Source organism: Oryctolagus cuniculus, chromosome 11 (assembly GCF_051225735.1).
Source record: "Oryctolagus cuniculus isolate XC-2025 breed Fujian yellow rabbit chromosome 11, ASM5122573v1, whole genome shotgun sequence".
NCBI lineage: Eukaryota > Metazoa > Chordata > Mammalia > Lagomorpha > Leporidae > Oryctolagus > Oryctolagus cuniculus.
Window position 1 is genome coordinate 116,564,309 of NC_142877.1, and position 15,937 is coordinate 116,580,245.

At 48.8% G+C, this 15,937-nt stretch overlaps 1 protein-coding gene across 6 annotated transcripts in view; it reads left to right on the forward strand.

The window, feature by feature from the left end:
* The window catches only part of TNRC6B (trinucleotide repeat containing adaptor 6B), a 289,241-nt gene that overhangs the window by 267,187 nt on the left and 6,117 nt on the right, over positions 1 to 15,937 (forward strand). For all 6 annotated transcript variants that reach the window (XM_051834072.3, XM_051834078.3, XM_089308956.1 and 3 more), the window contains 6 exons: positions 3,872 to 4,009; positions 6,491 to 6,667; positions 7,333 to 7,479; positions 8,061 to 8,156; positions 11,357 to 11,581; positions 11,997 to 12,067. In XM_051834072.3, coding sequence (XP_051690032.1) covers positions 3,872 to 4,009; positions 6,491 to 6,667; positions 7,333 to 7,479; positions 8,061 to 8,156; positions 11,357 to 11,581; positions 11,997 to 12,067 — 854 coding nt within the window. The remainder of the gene's footprint in view (positions 1 to 3,871; positions 4,010 to 6,490; positions 6,668 to 7,332; positions 7,480 to 8,060; positions 8,157 to 11,356; positions 11,582 to 11,996; positions 12,068 to 15,937) is intronic.

The window sequence follows — 15,937 nt, forward strand, 5'->3', positions numbered from 1 at the left end:
AAAATGGCCACTACGGCCGGCATACTGCACCGATCCGAAGCCAGGAGCTGGGTGCTTCCTCCTGGTCTCCCATGCGGGTGCAGGGCCCAAGTACTTGGGCCATCTTCCACTGCACTCCCGGGCCACAGCAGAGAGCTGGACTGGAAGAGGAGCAACCGGGACAGAACCAGCGCCCCAACTGGGACTAGAACCCGGGGTGTCAGCACTGCAGGCAGAGGATCAGCCTAGTGAGCCGCGGTGCCAGCCAATAGTTTCTTAATATGTCTTGATAAAGACTCTTTTGTAGACTTCAGTGACTGCTTAACTAATCCTTTACTGCCTTTTATAAGATACATGCTCTGTGATTCTCAGCTTTTAGCAAAATTGAAAATAACTTGTCAGGTAATAATGACCTCTCTAAAAATTACTGTGTTGTTGTGACTGTGTCATTGGGCCAGGGAGAAAGACAAACTCACAAAGAAATGGAGAGATTTCAGTGATGTAATAGCAGGACTCCCCCTGTTCTCCTTACAAGTTTTTGTAAAAGTAAGATTTTGTAATATTTTATGTCTGTAATAATTTTTTAAATAGGAATAGATGAGCTCTTTCATTCTAGTGGTGAGTCTTAATTTTCCATTAATACGTGGACTGATTGGGAAACAATCTTGCTAGAAAATGCACTTCCAATAAAATTTTATTCGCATATTAAAAATTCATCAAAAATTGTAACAGGGCCAGCGCTGTGGCTCAGGAGGCTAATCCTCTGCCTGCGGCACCGGCACCCCGGGTTCTAGTCCCGGTTGGGGCGCCAGTTCTGTCCCGGCCGCTCTTCTTCCGTCCAGCTCTCTGCTGTGGCCCGGGAGTGCAGTGGAGGATGGCCCAGGTCCTTGGGCCCTGCACCCGCATGGGAGACCAGGAGGAAGCACCTAGCTCCTGGCCTCGGATTGACACAGTGTGCCGGCCGCAACACACCAGCCGTAGCGGCCACTTGGGGGTTGAACCAACAAAGGAAGACCTTTCTCTCTGTCTCTCTCCCTGACTAACTCTGCCTGTCAAAAAAAAAAAAAAAAAAAAAAAGAAAGAAAGAAAGAAAGAAAAAACTATTACTCTTGGTGTTCTTTTGCCTAGAGGTATCTTTGTTAGTTTGATATATTCAGGATTAGAAAAACTGAAAGTGTTAATTTCATTACATCCTTGACACTGAATTTTTTATTTAAAAAACTTTCATCAAACATTACAGCTGCAGATTTAATTTATTCAAAATTAGAAGCCAAGTAAAAATTACTTTCTGTCCTTGGTCCTTGGTCCACTCCCAAAGTAGCTGCACTGGCTGGGTTTGAGGCCAGGCCAGGCTGAAGCTAGGAACCTGGAACTCCATCCAGGGCTCCCTTGTGGGTGGTAGGAGCCCAAGTATTTGGCCCATCCATTACTACCTTCCTAGACGTATGCATGGGGAACTGAACCAGAAGCAGAGCAGGCAGGACTTGAACTGGTGCTCATATGGGATGCTGGCGCTGCAGGCTGTGGCTTAGCTGGCGGTACCACGATGCTGGCCCCTAGAGTCCTATGTTATTTTCAAAAGCTTTTTCTGAGTGCTGGAGCTGAGCTTTCAGATGGCCTGGAATCCATGTTCCTTGGCCTGGTTTTCTCTCTCAAAAGCAAAAATGTAATTTTTCCAAGGAGCATCCTGCTTACCCTTTGTTCTTTCACCTCCTTGTCCTCCAGTCCTCATGTTGTTTCTTTTATATAGGACAAAAGAAAAAATATGTTAAACTCTTCTTTTTAAGAAATGATATAAATATTTTCATCTCATTCTAAGGATTCCTGCCTCCCAGCATCCAAGCAACCACTTGAACCATCAAGTTCAGTTGTGGTATGAGGAAACAATTTTCTTTAAAAAAAGAAAAAAAGATTTATTTATTTATTTGAAAGAGTTACACAGAGAAGGAGAGGCAAAGAGAGAATGAAAGAGAGAAAGGTCTTCCATCCACTGGTTCACTCTCCAATTGGCCACAATGGCCAGAGCTGAGCCGATCAGAAGCCAGAAGCCTCTTCCGGCTCTCCCATGTGGGTGCAGGGGCCCAAGCACCTGGGCCATCTTCTACTGCTTTTCCAGGCCATAGCAGAGAGCTGGATCGGAAGTGGAGCAACCAGATCTTGAACCAGTGCCCATATGGGATGTCAGCACTGCTGGTGGTGGCTTTACCCACTACACCACAGCGCCAGCCCCAACAATTTTCTTTATATAAATGGTGAAATTCATTTTTAGAAGTGTTTTCATTTGCTTTTCATTTTATTTGAAAGGCAAGTAAGAGAGAGATCTTCCATCAGCTGATTCACTTCCCAAATGGCTTCAACAACCAGGTGTGGGCCAGACAGAAGCTAGGAACCTGGAACGCCATCCAAGTTTCCCACATGGGTGGCAGGGGCCCGAGCACTGGGGTCATCTTCTGTTGCCCTCCCCAAGTAGGTTAGCTGGGAGCTGGCTCAGAAGTGAAGCAACTGGGACTTGAACTGGTACTCTGATAAGGGATGCCATATTATAATTAGAAGCTTAACCCTCTGCACCACAATGCCAACCCCTGCCAGTTCTCTTTTTTTATACAATGATTTTATTTATTTATTTGAGAGGCAGAGTTACAGACAGAGAGAGGGAGAGACATAGAGAAATGTCTTCCATCTGCTGGTTTATTCCCAAATGACCACAATGGCCAGCGCTGGGCTGATCCAAAGCCAGGAGCCAGGAGCCTCTTCTGCGCCTCCCACACAGGTGCAGGGCCCAAGCACTAGAGCCGTCTTCCACTGCTGTCCCAGGCCATGGCAGAGAGCTGGATCAGAAGAGGAGCAGCTGGGACATGAACCAGCACCCATGTGGGATGCCAGCGCCACAGGCAGAGGCCTAGCCTATTACACCACAGCGCCGGTCCCTTTTTTTTTTTTTTTTTTTTAAGTACAGACCTAGTTCTTTCTCCATCACTTGCTTAAAAATTCCTTTCTCTTCTTAAAGAAAAAAGGTCCCAGTTCCTTGGACTGATAGAGAAAGAGCCTTCTTGACCTGACTCTTCATTTCTCACCATCCCCTGCCACTCTGCATCACTTCATCCACAGTTAGCTAACCTCTGGAGGCACTTGGAACCTCCCACTGCTCCTGAACGCACTCGACTGCCATGAGTCAGAGCTCTGTGCCCAGTTTCCTGGTCCTGAATTGAGTGTCCTTAAAGACTTTCCTCCGCAGGTAGCTTTACCCCAGCCCCGTCTGTGCTCTGCTTCTATCGTGGTTTGATGTGTTGTCTTCTCCATCCCAGTCGGGCAGGTGGCCGGCTCCAGTCCACTGTCTGGCACACGTGCTGCTAAGTGAAAAAGCAGACGCACACGTGCTCTCCGATGACCCTGATTCAGTGGCAGTCGTACACACTTTGCTACATTAGCAAAAAGTCGTCACTTTTGTTTGAGAGACACAGACAGATGAGAAAGGGGGAAAGCTCCCCTCTGCTGGCCAGACCCGGAGCTGGAGACTGAATCTAGGTCTCACACATGAGTAGCAGGAGTCCTAGTAGCGGAGCCACCACCACTGCTTCCAGGTCTGCACTAGCAGGAAGCTCAAGTCAGGAGCCAGGGCCAGGCTCTGAACTCTCGCGCACTCACACGTGGAACATGAGAGGCTCAACCGCGTCTTAAGCAGCAGGTCAGACACCTGTCCCAGGGCCATCACTTCATTGTCAAGCAAGAGCCGAGGTCAGAGATTTGCAGCAGTGTAACTCTGCGTGTGGACAAGTTTTCCAAATTGGTCTTTGAGTGACAGACAAAGTCGTCCATGGGTTGTCCCTGAGAATTCTTGGTGACTGGAACCAGAAATGTATACAGAGGCATAAAACATGGTTCCTTCCTGCAGGCTTCAGCTCTGGCGGCATGGACTATGGCATGGTTGGTGGGAAGGAGGCCGGGACTGAGTCTCGCTTTAAACAGTGGACCTCCATGATGGAAGGACTGCCCTCCGTAGCCACACAGGAAGCCAGCATGCACAAAAACGGTAAGAGCCAGAAATGCAGATAAGCTGGAGCAGGAGCTGCCCTGGCCTGTAGCGGGCCTGGGTAACATCCTCTAATTATCCTGAAGCATGGATCTAGCTTTTTCTCCCCGCCCCCCCAATCTTAGGATCGCCTTTGCTAGGAAGGTTGAGATTGTATTCCAGAGTATAAGAAATTTAAAGCGCTGGTTCTAATGTGGAGACCAAAAGTTCGCGCTGGCTGTGAGGCTGAGAGTGCTGGCACTGAACTTGGGCACCCATCAGGGTAACATTCTAATAAATTGGCCAGGAGAATAGAACTGGCTCTTTCTTTTTTTGAAGAACAGGAGATATATATGAGGAACATACATATGTTGATTATTAGCATCATATTAAGTTCATCAACTTTAAAAAACAATCCCTGTGCTTTAATCTCCAAAAAATGATATGTTATAGTACTTGAGATTTTAACTTTGTCCAAAACTTGCTTGTTCTTTTTGATTTGCCATATCTGCTGTCGCAGGCTTTGGTTGCGAATGTGGTGTGGCTCTTCCTCCCTGTAACTCTGTGTGGGCGTCTCCATTTTCCTATGAAAGAGATTAAAGTTCTCAGAACCTTCTTCCAGCCCTTGTTTCATTTGACAGTAATTCACTTGGACACCACTGTATCCATGAGAACCAAGCATAAAACAGTGTCTGGCTGTTCCGCTGCAGTACTCTGGCAGGCCTCAGCCCAGCCGAGTCGTTGGTGTGAAGCCTTCCAGATTTCGCCACTCTTAATAAACCCATCCAAGAGGCTGGTGCAGGAGCCACGTGGCACCTTCTGTCTGTCACGCATAAGTATTGTCGCTGGATTTTGTGGCCCCAAATCAAGAATGACCTACTAAAGTTATAAAACCTGCCGATGGGCCAGGTGCACTGAGTCCAGTGCCGTCTGTAACCTTGGACATTTTCCCTGCTTCGGCCGTGGTGTCACCAGGTCCTCTTGTCCTGGTGACAGGTCAGGTGCATGATAATGAAGCAGAGGCTGTGCACGACTGTCTCGAAGGTAAAAACAGCCACTTAGGATTTCAGAGCTTATCGATAGTGCTTTCCCCATTGCCTTAGCAATCCCCAAGGAAATCAAATTACTCATTTTCCACTGCTTCACTATTCTGTACCCCTGAGCCAGATTTCTGTCAGTGACTCCAGAAAAGCACATGTCATCTTAGTTGAGTGTGGAGATGGTTTTGATAATAATCCTGGTTAGGCTAAACCAAACTGATTATTTCAATCAGTAGTTACACAAATATTTTAATCTGTTACCCTGGAAACAATTTTCTCTCTTCATAAGCAGCATCCTAAGAGTAGATCAGATGATATGATGCAGTATGTAAAATTAATTTGAGAAACAGTATGTAGAGAGGGATCTCATAGACACACGCAGTTTTAGCTAAAGTCAACCAGTTGTTATTTAAGAGAATTGTAAGCTCTTACTTCTGCCCCTCTGCCTGTAGCAAGTAAAGTGTACAAAAGGGGCACCAGGAAGCCGCTGAAGCACTCTGGGGGCAGTTGGAGGCTGCAGGGCTCCAGCTCACTGCCCCGGAGTTGAAAGCAATCGCAGATGCTTCCCCTCCACTGGACTCCGTTTTCGCTGCTGCCCGCAGCTCATCTGAGGCCTGACCAACGGGAGAAACGCAGTTGGAAGCCCTCCTGCATGCAGCAGTTTGTTGGGTGTTGCTCCCGTTTCTCACTCTGGAGTCATTAGCATAGAAACTGTGAGGATAACAGTGTGTGAGACTCCTAGTTTGTGAAAGTTTCCGAAGATGGAAGCCAAAAGGAGCGTTGAAAACCAAGAACTGTCCTTTGTATGCACATGAGACGCCGAGAGGCCTGGGGGGTGCAACAGAGCCCACGTGGGTCTGGTGTGTGTTAACTCTGCACCCGGCTCCTGTGCCACTCTTCTTCCAGGACTCTACTCCTGGGAGGTGCGCCAGAGCCCACGTGGGTCTGGTGTGTGTTAACTCTGCACCCGGCTCCTGTGCCACTCTTCTTCCAAGACTCTACTCCTGGGGGGTGCAACAGAGCCCTCGTGGGTCTGGTGTGTGATAACTCTGCACCCGGCTCCTGTGCCACTCTTCTTCCAGGACTCTACTCCTGGGGGGTGCAACAGAGCCCTCGTGGGTCTGGTGTGTGATAACTCTGCACCCGGCTCCTGTGCCACTCTTCTTCCAGGACTCTACTCCTGGGGGGTGCAACAGAGCCCTCGTGGGTCTGGTGTGTGATAACTCTGCACCCGGCTCCTGTGCCACTCTTCTTCCAGGACTCTACTCCTGGGGGGTGCAACAGAGCCCTCGTGGGTCTGGTGTGTGATAACTCTGCACCCGGCTCCTGTGCCACCTCTTCTTCCAGGACTCTTTACTCCACAAGCTTCCCAATCCGTAGTTTGTTTGGGTTCCTCTGAAAGCAGAGACGGGCAAGGTGAATGCTGTTCCCGAGTGTGTTAATTTCCTTTCTCTGTTCTCAGGCGCTATAGTAGCCCCAGGTAAGACCCGAGGAGGGTCACCGTACAACCAGTTTGACATCATCCCAGGTGACACACTGGGTGGCCATACGGGTCCTGCTGGTGATAGCTGGTTACCTGCCAAATCTCCACCAACAAATAAACTCGGAAGTAAATCCAGCAATGCCAGTTGGCCTCCAGGTATTGTGCAGGAAATGCTTTCTCCAGGGTAGTAATTGCTTCCTAATTACTTGTTTCAGGACTGAACACATTGTTTGTGGCAAGCACTTTAAAAGAAAGGCGTGTGCTGTAAGACACGTACAGTGGGAAAGTAGCAAATCTGCACTGGGGGCCCAGGGGGAAAGAAGGTGTGACATTGTGGCTGGATGTTAGGATCTGTCCCACGCACAAGACGCCTTGTAATGTGGCCTCTTGGGAGGTGTCCGTTGGGTTGATGTGTTTTTCCTTTGCACATCTTGGCCAGTGTCTGATGAAAAACACGGGAAAGATCTCTGATCTCCAGCCCAGATTCTTCTAATCTTGGCCTGGACGGCTGGACAGTTTTTTGAGCACCACAGTACTGAGCCGTTTTCCCCACCTCCAAGCCTGGATTTGCTGGGAGCAGGAAGATCAGGTTGCAGGGCCGGGTTTTGATGAGCTGTGGCATCAAGTTCACTACCACACACTGAGGAGCTCCTAGTAAGAGTACATGTTCAAGCTGATTTTATTTTATTTCTTCTAATGATGGAAATCTGAGACAATAGATCCAGCATTTGGACTTTTCATAGAACCATTTCTTGTATCAAAAAAATGATTTTATGTTTTGAGCCATTTCCTGCCTCTGACATTTGTTCTTCTTTTCTCAGAATTCCAACCAGGAGTGCCATGGAAAGGTATCCAAAACATTGACCCTGAATCTGACCCCTACGTCACCCCAGGAAGTGTGCTGGGGGGCACAGCCACATCTCCCATTGTAGATACTGACCACCAACTGCTGCGGGATAACACCACAGGTAAACGAAGAGTCTCCCGGTGTGCAGGCGGCATCACATTCTCAGAGTGTCAGCTTGTTGCTTGGTTTATGTTTGCTGGTATCTAATACTTTTTTAAAGATTTATTTATTATTTATTTCAAAGAGTTACAGAGAGGCAGAGGCAGCAAGAGAAAGAGAGGACTTCCATCCTCTGGTTCACTCCCCAAATGGCCGCAACGGCCAGAGCCAGGCCAATCCAAAGCCAGGAACCAGGAGCTCCTTCTGGGTCTCCCACGCGGGTGCAGGGGCCCAAGCACCTGGGCCATCTTCTACTGCTCTCCCAGGCCATAGCAGAGAGCTGGGTCAGAAGTGGAGCAGCCGGGACTAGAACAAGCACCCATATGGGATGCCAGCACCGCAGGCGGCAGCTTTACCTGCTATGCCACAGCACCGGCCTCAGTATCTAATAATTTAACCTGAAAATGTTAGAATATTGCTTTTCAAAGTTTTTTTAGACACATTTTTTCTCCTGTTGAAGTTTCAGTAATACTCTGAAAGCTTCACCGGTTATACTGACATGTATCTTGATCGTTCTCTTCTTCTTCTTGTTTCTCGCCCCAGGGTCTAATTCTTCCCTCAACACCTCGCTGCCTTCACCTGGTGCCTGGCCCTACAGTGCCTCTGACAACTCCTTTACCAACGTCCATAGCACTTCAGGTACCGGTGCCACCTGCTTCTCTTTGGTTAGCACTTCCTGTCGGGTTCCCCTTCGTAAAGGACACTGGGGGTGGTTTGTTAAAAGATCCTTTCATGGGAGTTGGATGGCCTAGGTCAGGTAGACGGAAGTACAGCCTCGTACTTGCTGTGTCCTGGGGGCATGTAACAGACACAGCGGCGCTCCAGAAAGTTCGTGGAACAGGAGATGAAAAGGTGAATTTCTTTTGGTGTGATTTTCTTTTTTCTAATTTACACATGAGGAGTCCTCCAAAAGTTCAAGAAAAATTAAATTCATCTTTCCAAAAATATGCAAAGATTTCAAAAACGGTTTTTGCATAAAAATAAATACCCTCTCATTCCATGTTTCACAAACTTGTTGAAGTACCCTTGTACAGCTTCGGGACAGGGCCGATGGTGGTCGTGTCTCAGGGAGCTGGGGGGGTTCATAGGGCAGACGTCACGTACTGTATCCCGGTGACGCCAGTGCTTTCCTGCTCAGCCAGCCTGAAGGGCCTCGGGGGCCCATGTGTCCACGCCTCGCTCCGAGGCAGGCAGTCCCAGCAGTCAGTCACTCCCCTCCAGGATCCCTTCCCCTCGCACCGAGCATAAGGGCACACGGCCGGGGGGAAAAGAAGACCCTGGTGTTTGTCACCGACAAAGGGAATGGAAAGGCTGATGGATGCAACAAAGGCGTGGGAGTCATTCACACAGCACAGTGCCTTGTAGACCTGTAGAAAAATCAAGTAATTGGCACCTTGCTCTTGCAGTAATTAGATCTTAAACCATTAGAGGCATTAAGACTTCTTGGCTTTGTTGAGGCAGAGGCAAAAGAAAGCAAATGCTTAGCTCTGCAGACACTGCAGGCTAGTGATCTTCAGAATGTCCCCTTTTTGCTCACCTATCACCACCAGCAGTGCCACAGTAACCACCACTTACTGATGGCCCCTGCAAAACCTTCAGCATGGGTCCTTTTTTAAATTATTATTAATTAATCAATTTGAAAGAGTGACAGAGACAAAGATATTCCATCCTCTAGTTCATTCCCCAGATGACCACAGTGGCTAGCGCTGTTTCAGGCCAAAGCCAGGTGCTTAATCGGGGTCTCCCATGTGGGAGGCAAGGTCCCAGACACTTGGGCCATCTTCCACCGCTTTTCCCCGGCCATTAGCTGTAGCTGGACTGGAAGTGGAGCAGCCAGGACCCCCACTATGGGATGCTGTCATCGCAGGCAGCAACTTTACCTGCTACGCCATGAGGCTGAGCCCTCAGCTTGGGTTCTTAGTTGACCTGCCACAAAGGCTATGAGTAGGTCCTATTAACCCATTTGTGGAGGAAGAAACTGAGATTCACAGAACTGACGTAATTTGCCTTACTTGGACTTCTTTGCTGTGGGAAGATTGTTTTTCACCCAAGTCTTTTTTTTTTTTTTTTTTTTAAAGATTGATTTATTTATTTAAAAGGCAGACTTGCAGAGGCAGAGGCAGAGAGAGAGGGAGAAAGAGATCTTTCATCCCCTGGTCCACTCCACAAATGGCTACCACAAACAGCCTCAGCTGGGCCTATCTGAAGCCAGGAGCAAGGAGCTTCTTCCAGGTCTCCCACATGGGTGCAGGGGCCTAAGGTCTTGGTCCATCTTCTACTGCTTTCCCAGGCCATAGCAGAGATTGGATCGGAAGTGGAGCAGCCGGGACTCAAACCAGTGCCCGTATGGGGTGCTGGCGCTGCAGGTGTCAGCTTGACCCTCTGTGCCACAGCAGTGGACGCTCAGCCCTTTACTGCTGTACACGCCCGTGTCTCAGGCTGAGTCATGGTCTTTTCCCAGTGGGATGCTGCTCTGACGGGTCCTGCAGACGTGCCGAGATCGTCTGGAGCAGGACGTGTGCTTCCCTCCCCAGTGTGGCTTTTCCTTCCCAAGCATCACTTTTCACAGAAGTCCCAGTCCTCTCCCCTCTCCTGCACCCCGTGGGTCCGAGTGGCAGTGGCGCCCTGGGAGTGGTGTGTCCTGCTGCCCTGTTTCTCAGACCCAGTGCTTGTGGCCCAGTCTGCAAGATTTGTCCTCACCCTACTTTAAATGCCCCTTGCTGTGTCTGCTGCAAGAAACGCCCGAGACCATCTTAGGCCCAGCCTGCCTTCATGGCGTCCTTGTCCTCTGCCCCTCTGAAAGGTTGCTCAGCTGAGATCGGGCGATATACTCTGTAGAAAGAGTTTCTGTTGAACCTTGGTTTACCTGCTTGAGCTTACCCATGTAAGTGAAAAATTCTTCAGGACCTTTCTTTGCAAAGCCGTTGCTGCCAGCTGTGTGTTAAATCTGCATGACGTTGCCAGGGTTACCAGTTCTGTTGCTCATCTCTTCTTTCCTCCCATTTGAAGTTGGGGTTCTTGAATGTAACTGTGTTAGGTAAGGCATCGATTGGTGCCCTGAGCAGAGAAAGCCCTTAGTGAATATTTGCTGTTTTAAAAAAATGTGTTTAAATGTTGATATTTAATATGCTGGATTAAGACATCAGAAAAGTTTAACTCTATAGTGTACTTTCCATGCTGCCAATGAATGTTTAGAACAAAGAATACTCTAGTTCTGTTGGGGTTTGCATTCTCACCACATCTGTGAGTCTGATGGCCTGAAGAATGCTTACTCCTTGATTTGGTTTTCCCTTTCGTGTTGTTTTTAACCTATAGAGCATTAGAGAATCTTGTTAAGTCTGTTGTTCAGGTAGCAGTCTTGTCAGCTGGGAAAACTGTATATACAATAAGCTTAAAAGAAGAATGTGATTTTGTATTTCTTAAACTGGGTACTTACTATCACTAGACTCTACATATGTGCGGAACAGATGTTCACCGGTGGGTAGGAGACTGGTTAAGTCACCCATGTTCCGCATCAGAGTCCCTGGGCACAGCTCCCAGCTCTGCTCCTGACTGCGGCTTCCGCCAAGCTGCGGACTTCGGGAGGCAGCAGTGACGACTCGGGCAGTTGTGCTCCTGCCACCCGCAAGAGAGACCAGGCTTGAGGTCCTGGCTCCTGCCTTCAGCCAGGCCCCAGTCAGTCATCGTGAGCACAAGCAAGTAAAGTTTTAGAAAAAGTTTAAAGAAAAAAGAGAATAGAAAGGTCTATATATTTATGTTTGTGCAGACAAAATTTAAGTGTATTTGTCAACAAACGTGCCCCCATCTAACCTTATTCTTTCTTGAATTTTCTCTTACAGCAAAGTTCCCTGATTACAAATCAACATGGTCCCCAGATCCCATAGGACACAACCCCACTCATCTCTCCAACAAGATGTGGAAAAACCATATTTCCTCCAGGAACACTACACCGCTGCCCCGCCCACCTCCCGGTCTGACTAACCCCAAACCGGCATCTCCCTGGAGCAGCACAGCACCCCGATCAGTCAGGGGGTGGGGGACACAGGACTCACGGCTTGCCTCGGGTGAGGAGGGTCTGCCTAAAGGAGCATCCTTCCTCCACAAGGGGCTTGTGTTCATGCAAATGGTGACGACGTGCCGAGGGCTGCGCACAAGGAAATCATGGTTTTCTGGTAGAGGAAAAAGTATCTCTTGTGGGGAGAATACCAACTGGTGTGAAGCAGAGGGACCCAAGAACTGCCAAGGCACCAGCGGGGTAAAAACGAGGAGTAACAGAGCTGGGCGCTGGGAGGAGAGCAGTATGTTGTCAGACACCAGGAGGGTGCCTAGGGGGGTCAAGGGCCAGGAGGAGTGACAGAGGTCGGAGTCAGGTGCAGAGAGAGAGTTCATAAAGGCGGGAAGACGCGGGCTGCGTGACAGTGCCCCCGTGGCCTTCCTGCATGTCTGGCCGCCTCCTAATCACTTTGTGGTTGCTCACAGCCTCTACCTGGAGTGACGGTGGCTCGGTCCGTCCTAGTTACTGGCTGGTTCTTCACAATCTCACTCCACAGGTAATCGCGCCTTCTCGTGGTTTGCTGGATGGGACTCGATTGCAGTTAGAGGTTAGCAGACCTGAGAGATCCTGTGTGTCCTGGTCTCTGCCGAGGTCCTGCTGCAGGGGGTGGGTCTCCCCTCCCCACCAAGTTCACTGCCCAGCTTCACGCCTGCCTTCCAGGCGATGGTAACACGTATAGTTGGTGAGCAGTGAGAGTGAGGTGGCAACCTGTGATCTCTGTGTAGCAGAGATAACTGTTGGAATCTGAGACCAAGTGGGGAGGGAGGTGTGTTAACCACTCACCAAAACATTGCCTGTTTCTGTCTTAGTTAGCCAACAAGACCTGAGATTCAATATTAACCTTTTTTTTATCTTTTAAAACTAGTCAATCATCCATGTGTACAGTAGAAGGAAGTGGTCAGCCTCATGGCTTACATGCCACTGAATGCTTTTAATTTGCTGTCACCAAAACTCGCCTCTGGGTGGCTTTTCAGTGATAGGTAGCATTTGCACTGACCGCCCTCCCCTTCACCGAGGTTGCTTGGTAAATGACACGTTGGTGGCAGGATTAGGTAGAGCATTTGAATGAGGTTAATGAACCTGTGAAAACTGAGGCCGGTGCCTTTTCTGAACTTGACGGCACGCCCATTAGGACACCCTATTGAAGGGACTCAGTTATGCCCCCTCCCTTTTTGACGTGTGGAATGCATTGTCTCCCATTTAATTCATACATTAATGTACGCTCTCCTGCATCAGTGTTCTTCAGAGTGTCCCCCTGAGATACCGGTAGGTCTCTGGCCTAATTCATTTGAAATATATATGTGGTTAAATAAAACAGGTTTCTTCACTATGAGATTTCTTTGGCTTTCAGTATGCTAATGTATGCATGGGGATTCTCTGTGGGGAGATAACGTCTCCTCCTAAGTAACTGCTCAGTGAACCCTTGAGTGGATAGTGAGTAACAGGGCCTTGTTTTAAAGTACAGTTGATATGTGAATTAATGGTAAAACTGGTATTCTAACAGTACTTTACATTTTGTGGTCTGTGTGGGTGCAGTCTGTTGGAATCTTTACTTAATATATACTAAGTTGATCTTCTGTTTATAAAGATAATTAAAAATGAATCTTAATGAAGAATGGGATGGGAGAGGGAGTAGAAGAGGGGATGGTTTGCAGATGGGAGGGGAAAAAACTGCTATAATCCAAAAGTTGTACTTTCGAAATTTATATTCATTAAATCAAAGTTTTCTAAATAAATAAATACAGTACAGTTGGAAAGGGCCATTTCCTAATACAGTCAGCCTAGGAAAGGTCTGTAGGTGATCTCTGCTTCTAATCAGCTTAACCTGGCAGTTCAGTCCCGAGTCTGCAGTGCCTGCTGCCCTGTGCTGCAGACCCTGGGAAGTAGTGGTGACGGGGTGGTGGCTCATGAAGCCGAGTCCCTGCCACCCACGGGGAGACCTGGATGGAGTTTCCAGCTCTTGGCTTTGGCCCAGCCCTGGCTTCGTCCTTGCAGGCATTTGGAGGGAACACCAGCAGGTGGAAGTAATATTCTCTCTCTCACACAGAGAGACTCTGTGTGTGTGTTAATAGTGACAGTACAAAAAGTCTCATCATCAAAGCTACATATGCCTCACTTTTCCTAAATTTTTTTAAGGTTTTTTTTTTTTTTTTTTTTTTTTTTTTTTTGAGAGGCAGAGTTAGAGAGAGAGAGAGATCTTCAATCTGCTGGTTAACTCACCAAATGACTGCAGTGACCTAGGTGGGCCAGGCCAAAGCCACAAGCCAGGAGCTTATTCCGGGTCTCCCACGTGGGTGCAGGGACCCAAGGACTGGGCCATCTTCCACTGCTTTCCCAGGCGCATTAGCAGGAGGCTGGATTGGAAATAGAGCAGCTGGGACTTGAACCAGCATCCATGTGGGGTGCTGGTGCCACAGGCCCTGGCTTTAACTCACTGCACCATAGCTCCCGGCCCTCTAGAAGTTTTTACACAGTGTGAAATGATGACAATATGAGAGGCGCCCACTGTCTGGAAACAGCCTGGGAGGCTGACCAACAGCTCCCTTGCCCTGCCCTGTAGGAATGGGAAGTATGTGTGTCTGTGTTCCTACAGCAGGTATTGGGGTGGCTGTCTCTAAGCATGGATTGATTTGAAAATTCAAAACTACGTAACAATAATCTCAACAATAGTTTAAAAGGTTATAATAGCAGATCTTCAAATTGGGGCTTAAACAAATAGTTTATTTCATTTTATTTGAAAGGCAGAGAGAGAAAGATCTTACTCCTCTGGTTCATTCCCCAAATGCTCCAGTAGCCCGATAGCCAGGGCTGAGTGGCCTGGAACCCCATGAGGGTCTCCACACAGTTGGCAAGGACCCGGGTGCTTGGGCTGTCACCTGCTGCTTCCCAGGGTGCACATGAGGGAGAGTCTGCGTCAGAAGCGAAGGAGCCAGAAGGCAGGCATTGTGGCACAGCACTGCTGACACCCACATCCCACAGTGGAGTGCCTGGTTCAGGTCCATCCAACCCGCTCGCAGTCCGGCTCCCAGCTCTGCACCAGGAAGACAGCAGATGCATACTTGAGTCCCTGCCACCCATATGGAGGCCTCGCCCAGCCTCTGCTGTGTCTCCCTCTGTGTCTCTGTCACGCTGCCTTTCAAGTGAATAAATCTGAAGATTTATTTATTTATTTATTTATTTATTTATTTATTTGAAAGTCAGAGTCACACAGAGAGAAGGAGAGGCAGAGAGAGAGAGATCTTCCGTCTGCTGGTTCACTCCCCAATTGGCCACAACGGCCGGAGCTGCACCGATCCAAAGCCAGGAGCTTCTTCTGAGTCTCTCACGTGGGTGCAGGGGCCCAAGCACTTGGAACGTCCTCCACTGCTTTCCCAGGCCATAGCAGAGAGCTGTAATTGGAACTGGAGCAACCGGGACTCAAACCGGCACCCATATGGGATGCTGGCACTGCAGGCGGCGGCTTTACCCACTATGTCACAGCACCGGGCCCTCAATTAAATAAATCTGTTTTTTTCACTTGTGTTTTTTTTTTTTTTTTTTTTTTTTTAATGAATGTATTTTTACATAGATACAACTTTAGGAATACAGGGGTTCTTTCTCCCATAGCCCCCACCCAATTAAATTAATCTAAACACACACACAGGAGTGACCCCTCAAACCAGTCACTCTGATAGGGTTGTATGTGTCCCAAGCAGTATCCTAAGTGCTGCACCAAATGCCTAAAACCATAAGTTTTCTTTAAAAAAAAAAAAGTTACTATTTGAAAGGCAGAGCAACAGAAAGAGGAAGAGATAGAAAGAGATTTTCTCCCTGCTGGTTCACTCCCCAGATGGCTACAATAACCTGGTCTGGGCCAAGCTGAAGCCGGGAGCCAGGGACTCCATCCTGGTTTCCTTTGGGGGCCCACACACGAAGGCTCTACCTACTGCCTTCCCAGGCACAGCAGCAGTAAGCAGGATTGGAAACAGCATCCAGGGCTTGAATCAGCTCCAGTATAGGACGTTGGCAGCACTGCAAACGCACCAGCTTACCCACTGTGCCACAGTGGGGGTCCTTATAACTTGACGTTCTAGGTCATCCAAAATTTGTTCAGAGGATGTGTGTCTTGAAAAACCACTTGTGACCGGTGCCACGGCTCAATAGGCTAATCCTCTGCCTGTGGCGCCAGCACCCCAGGTTCTAGTCCCGGTCAGGGCGCCGGATTCTGTCCCTGTTGCTCCTCTTCCAGTCCAGCTCTGCTGTGGCCCGGGAGTGCGGTGGAGGATGGCCCAAGTGCTTGGGCCCTGCACCCACATGGGAGACCAGAAGCACCTGGCTCCTGGCTTCGGATCAGCGTGGTGCACCGGCCACAGTGCGCCTGCTGCAG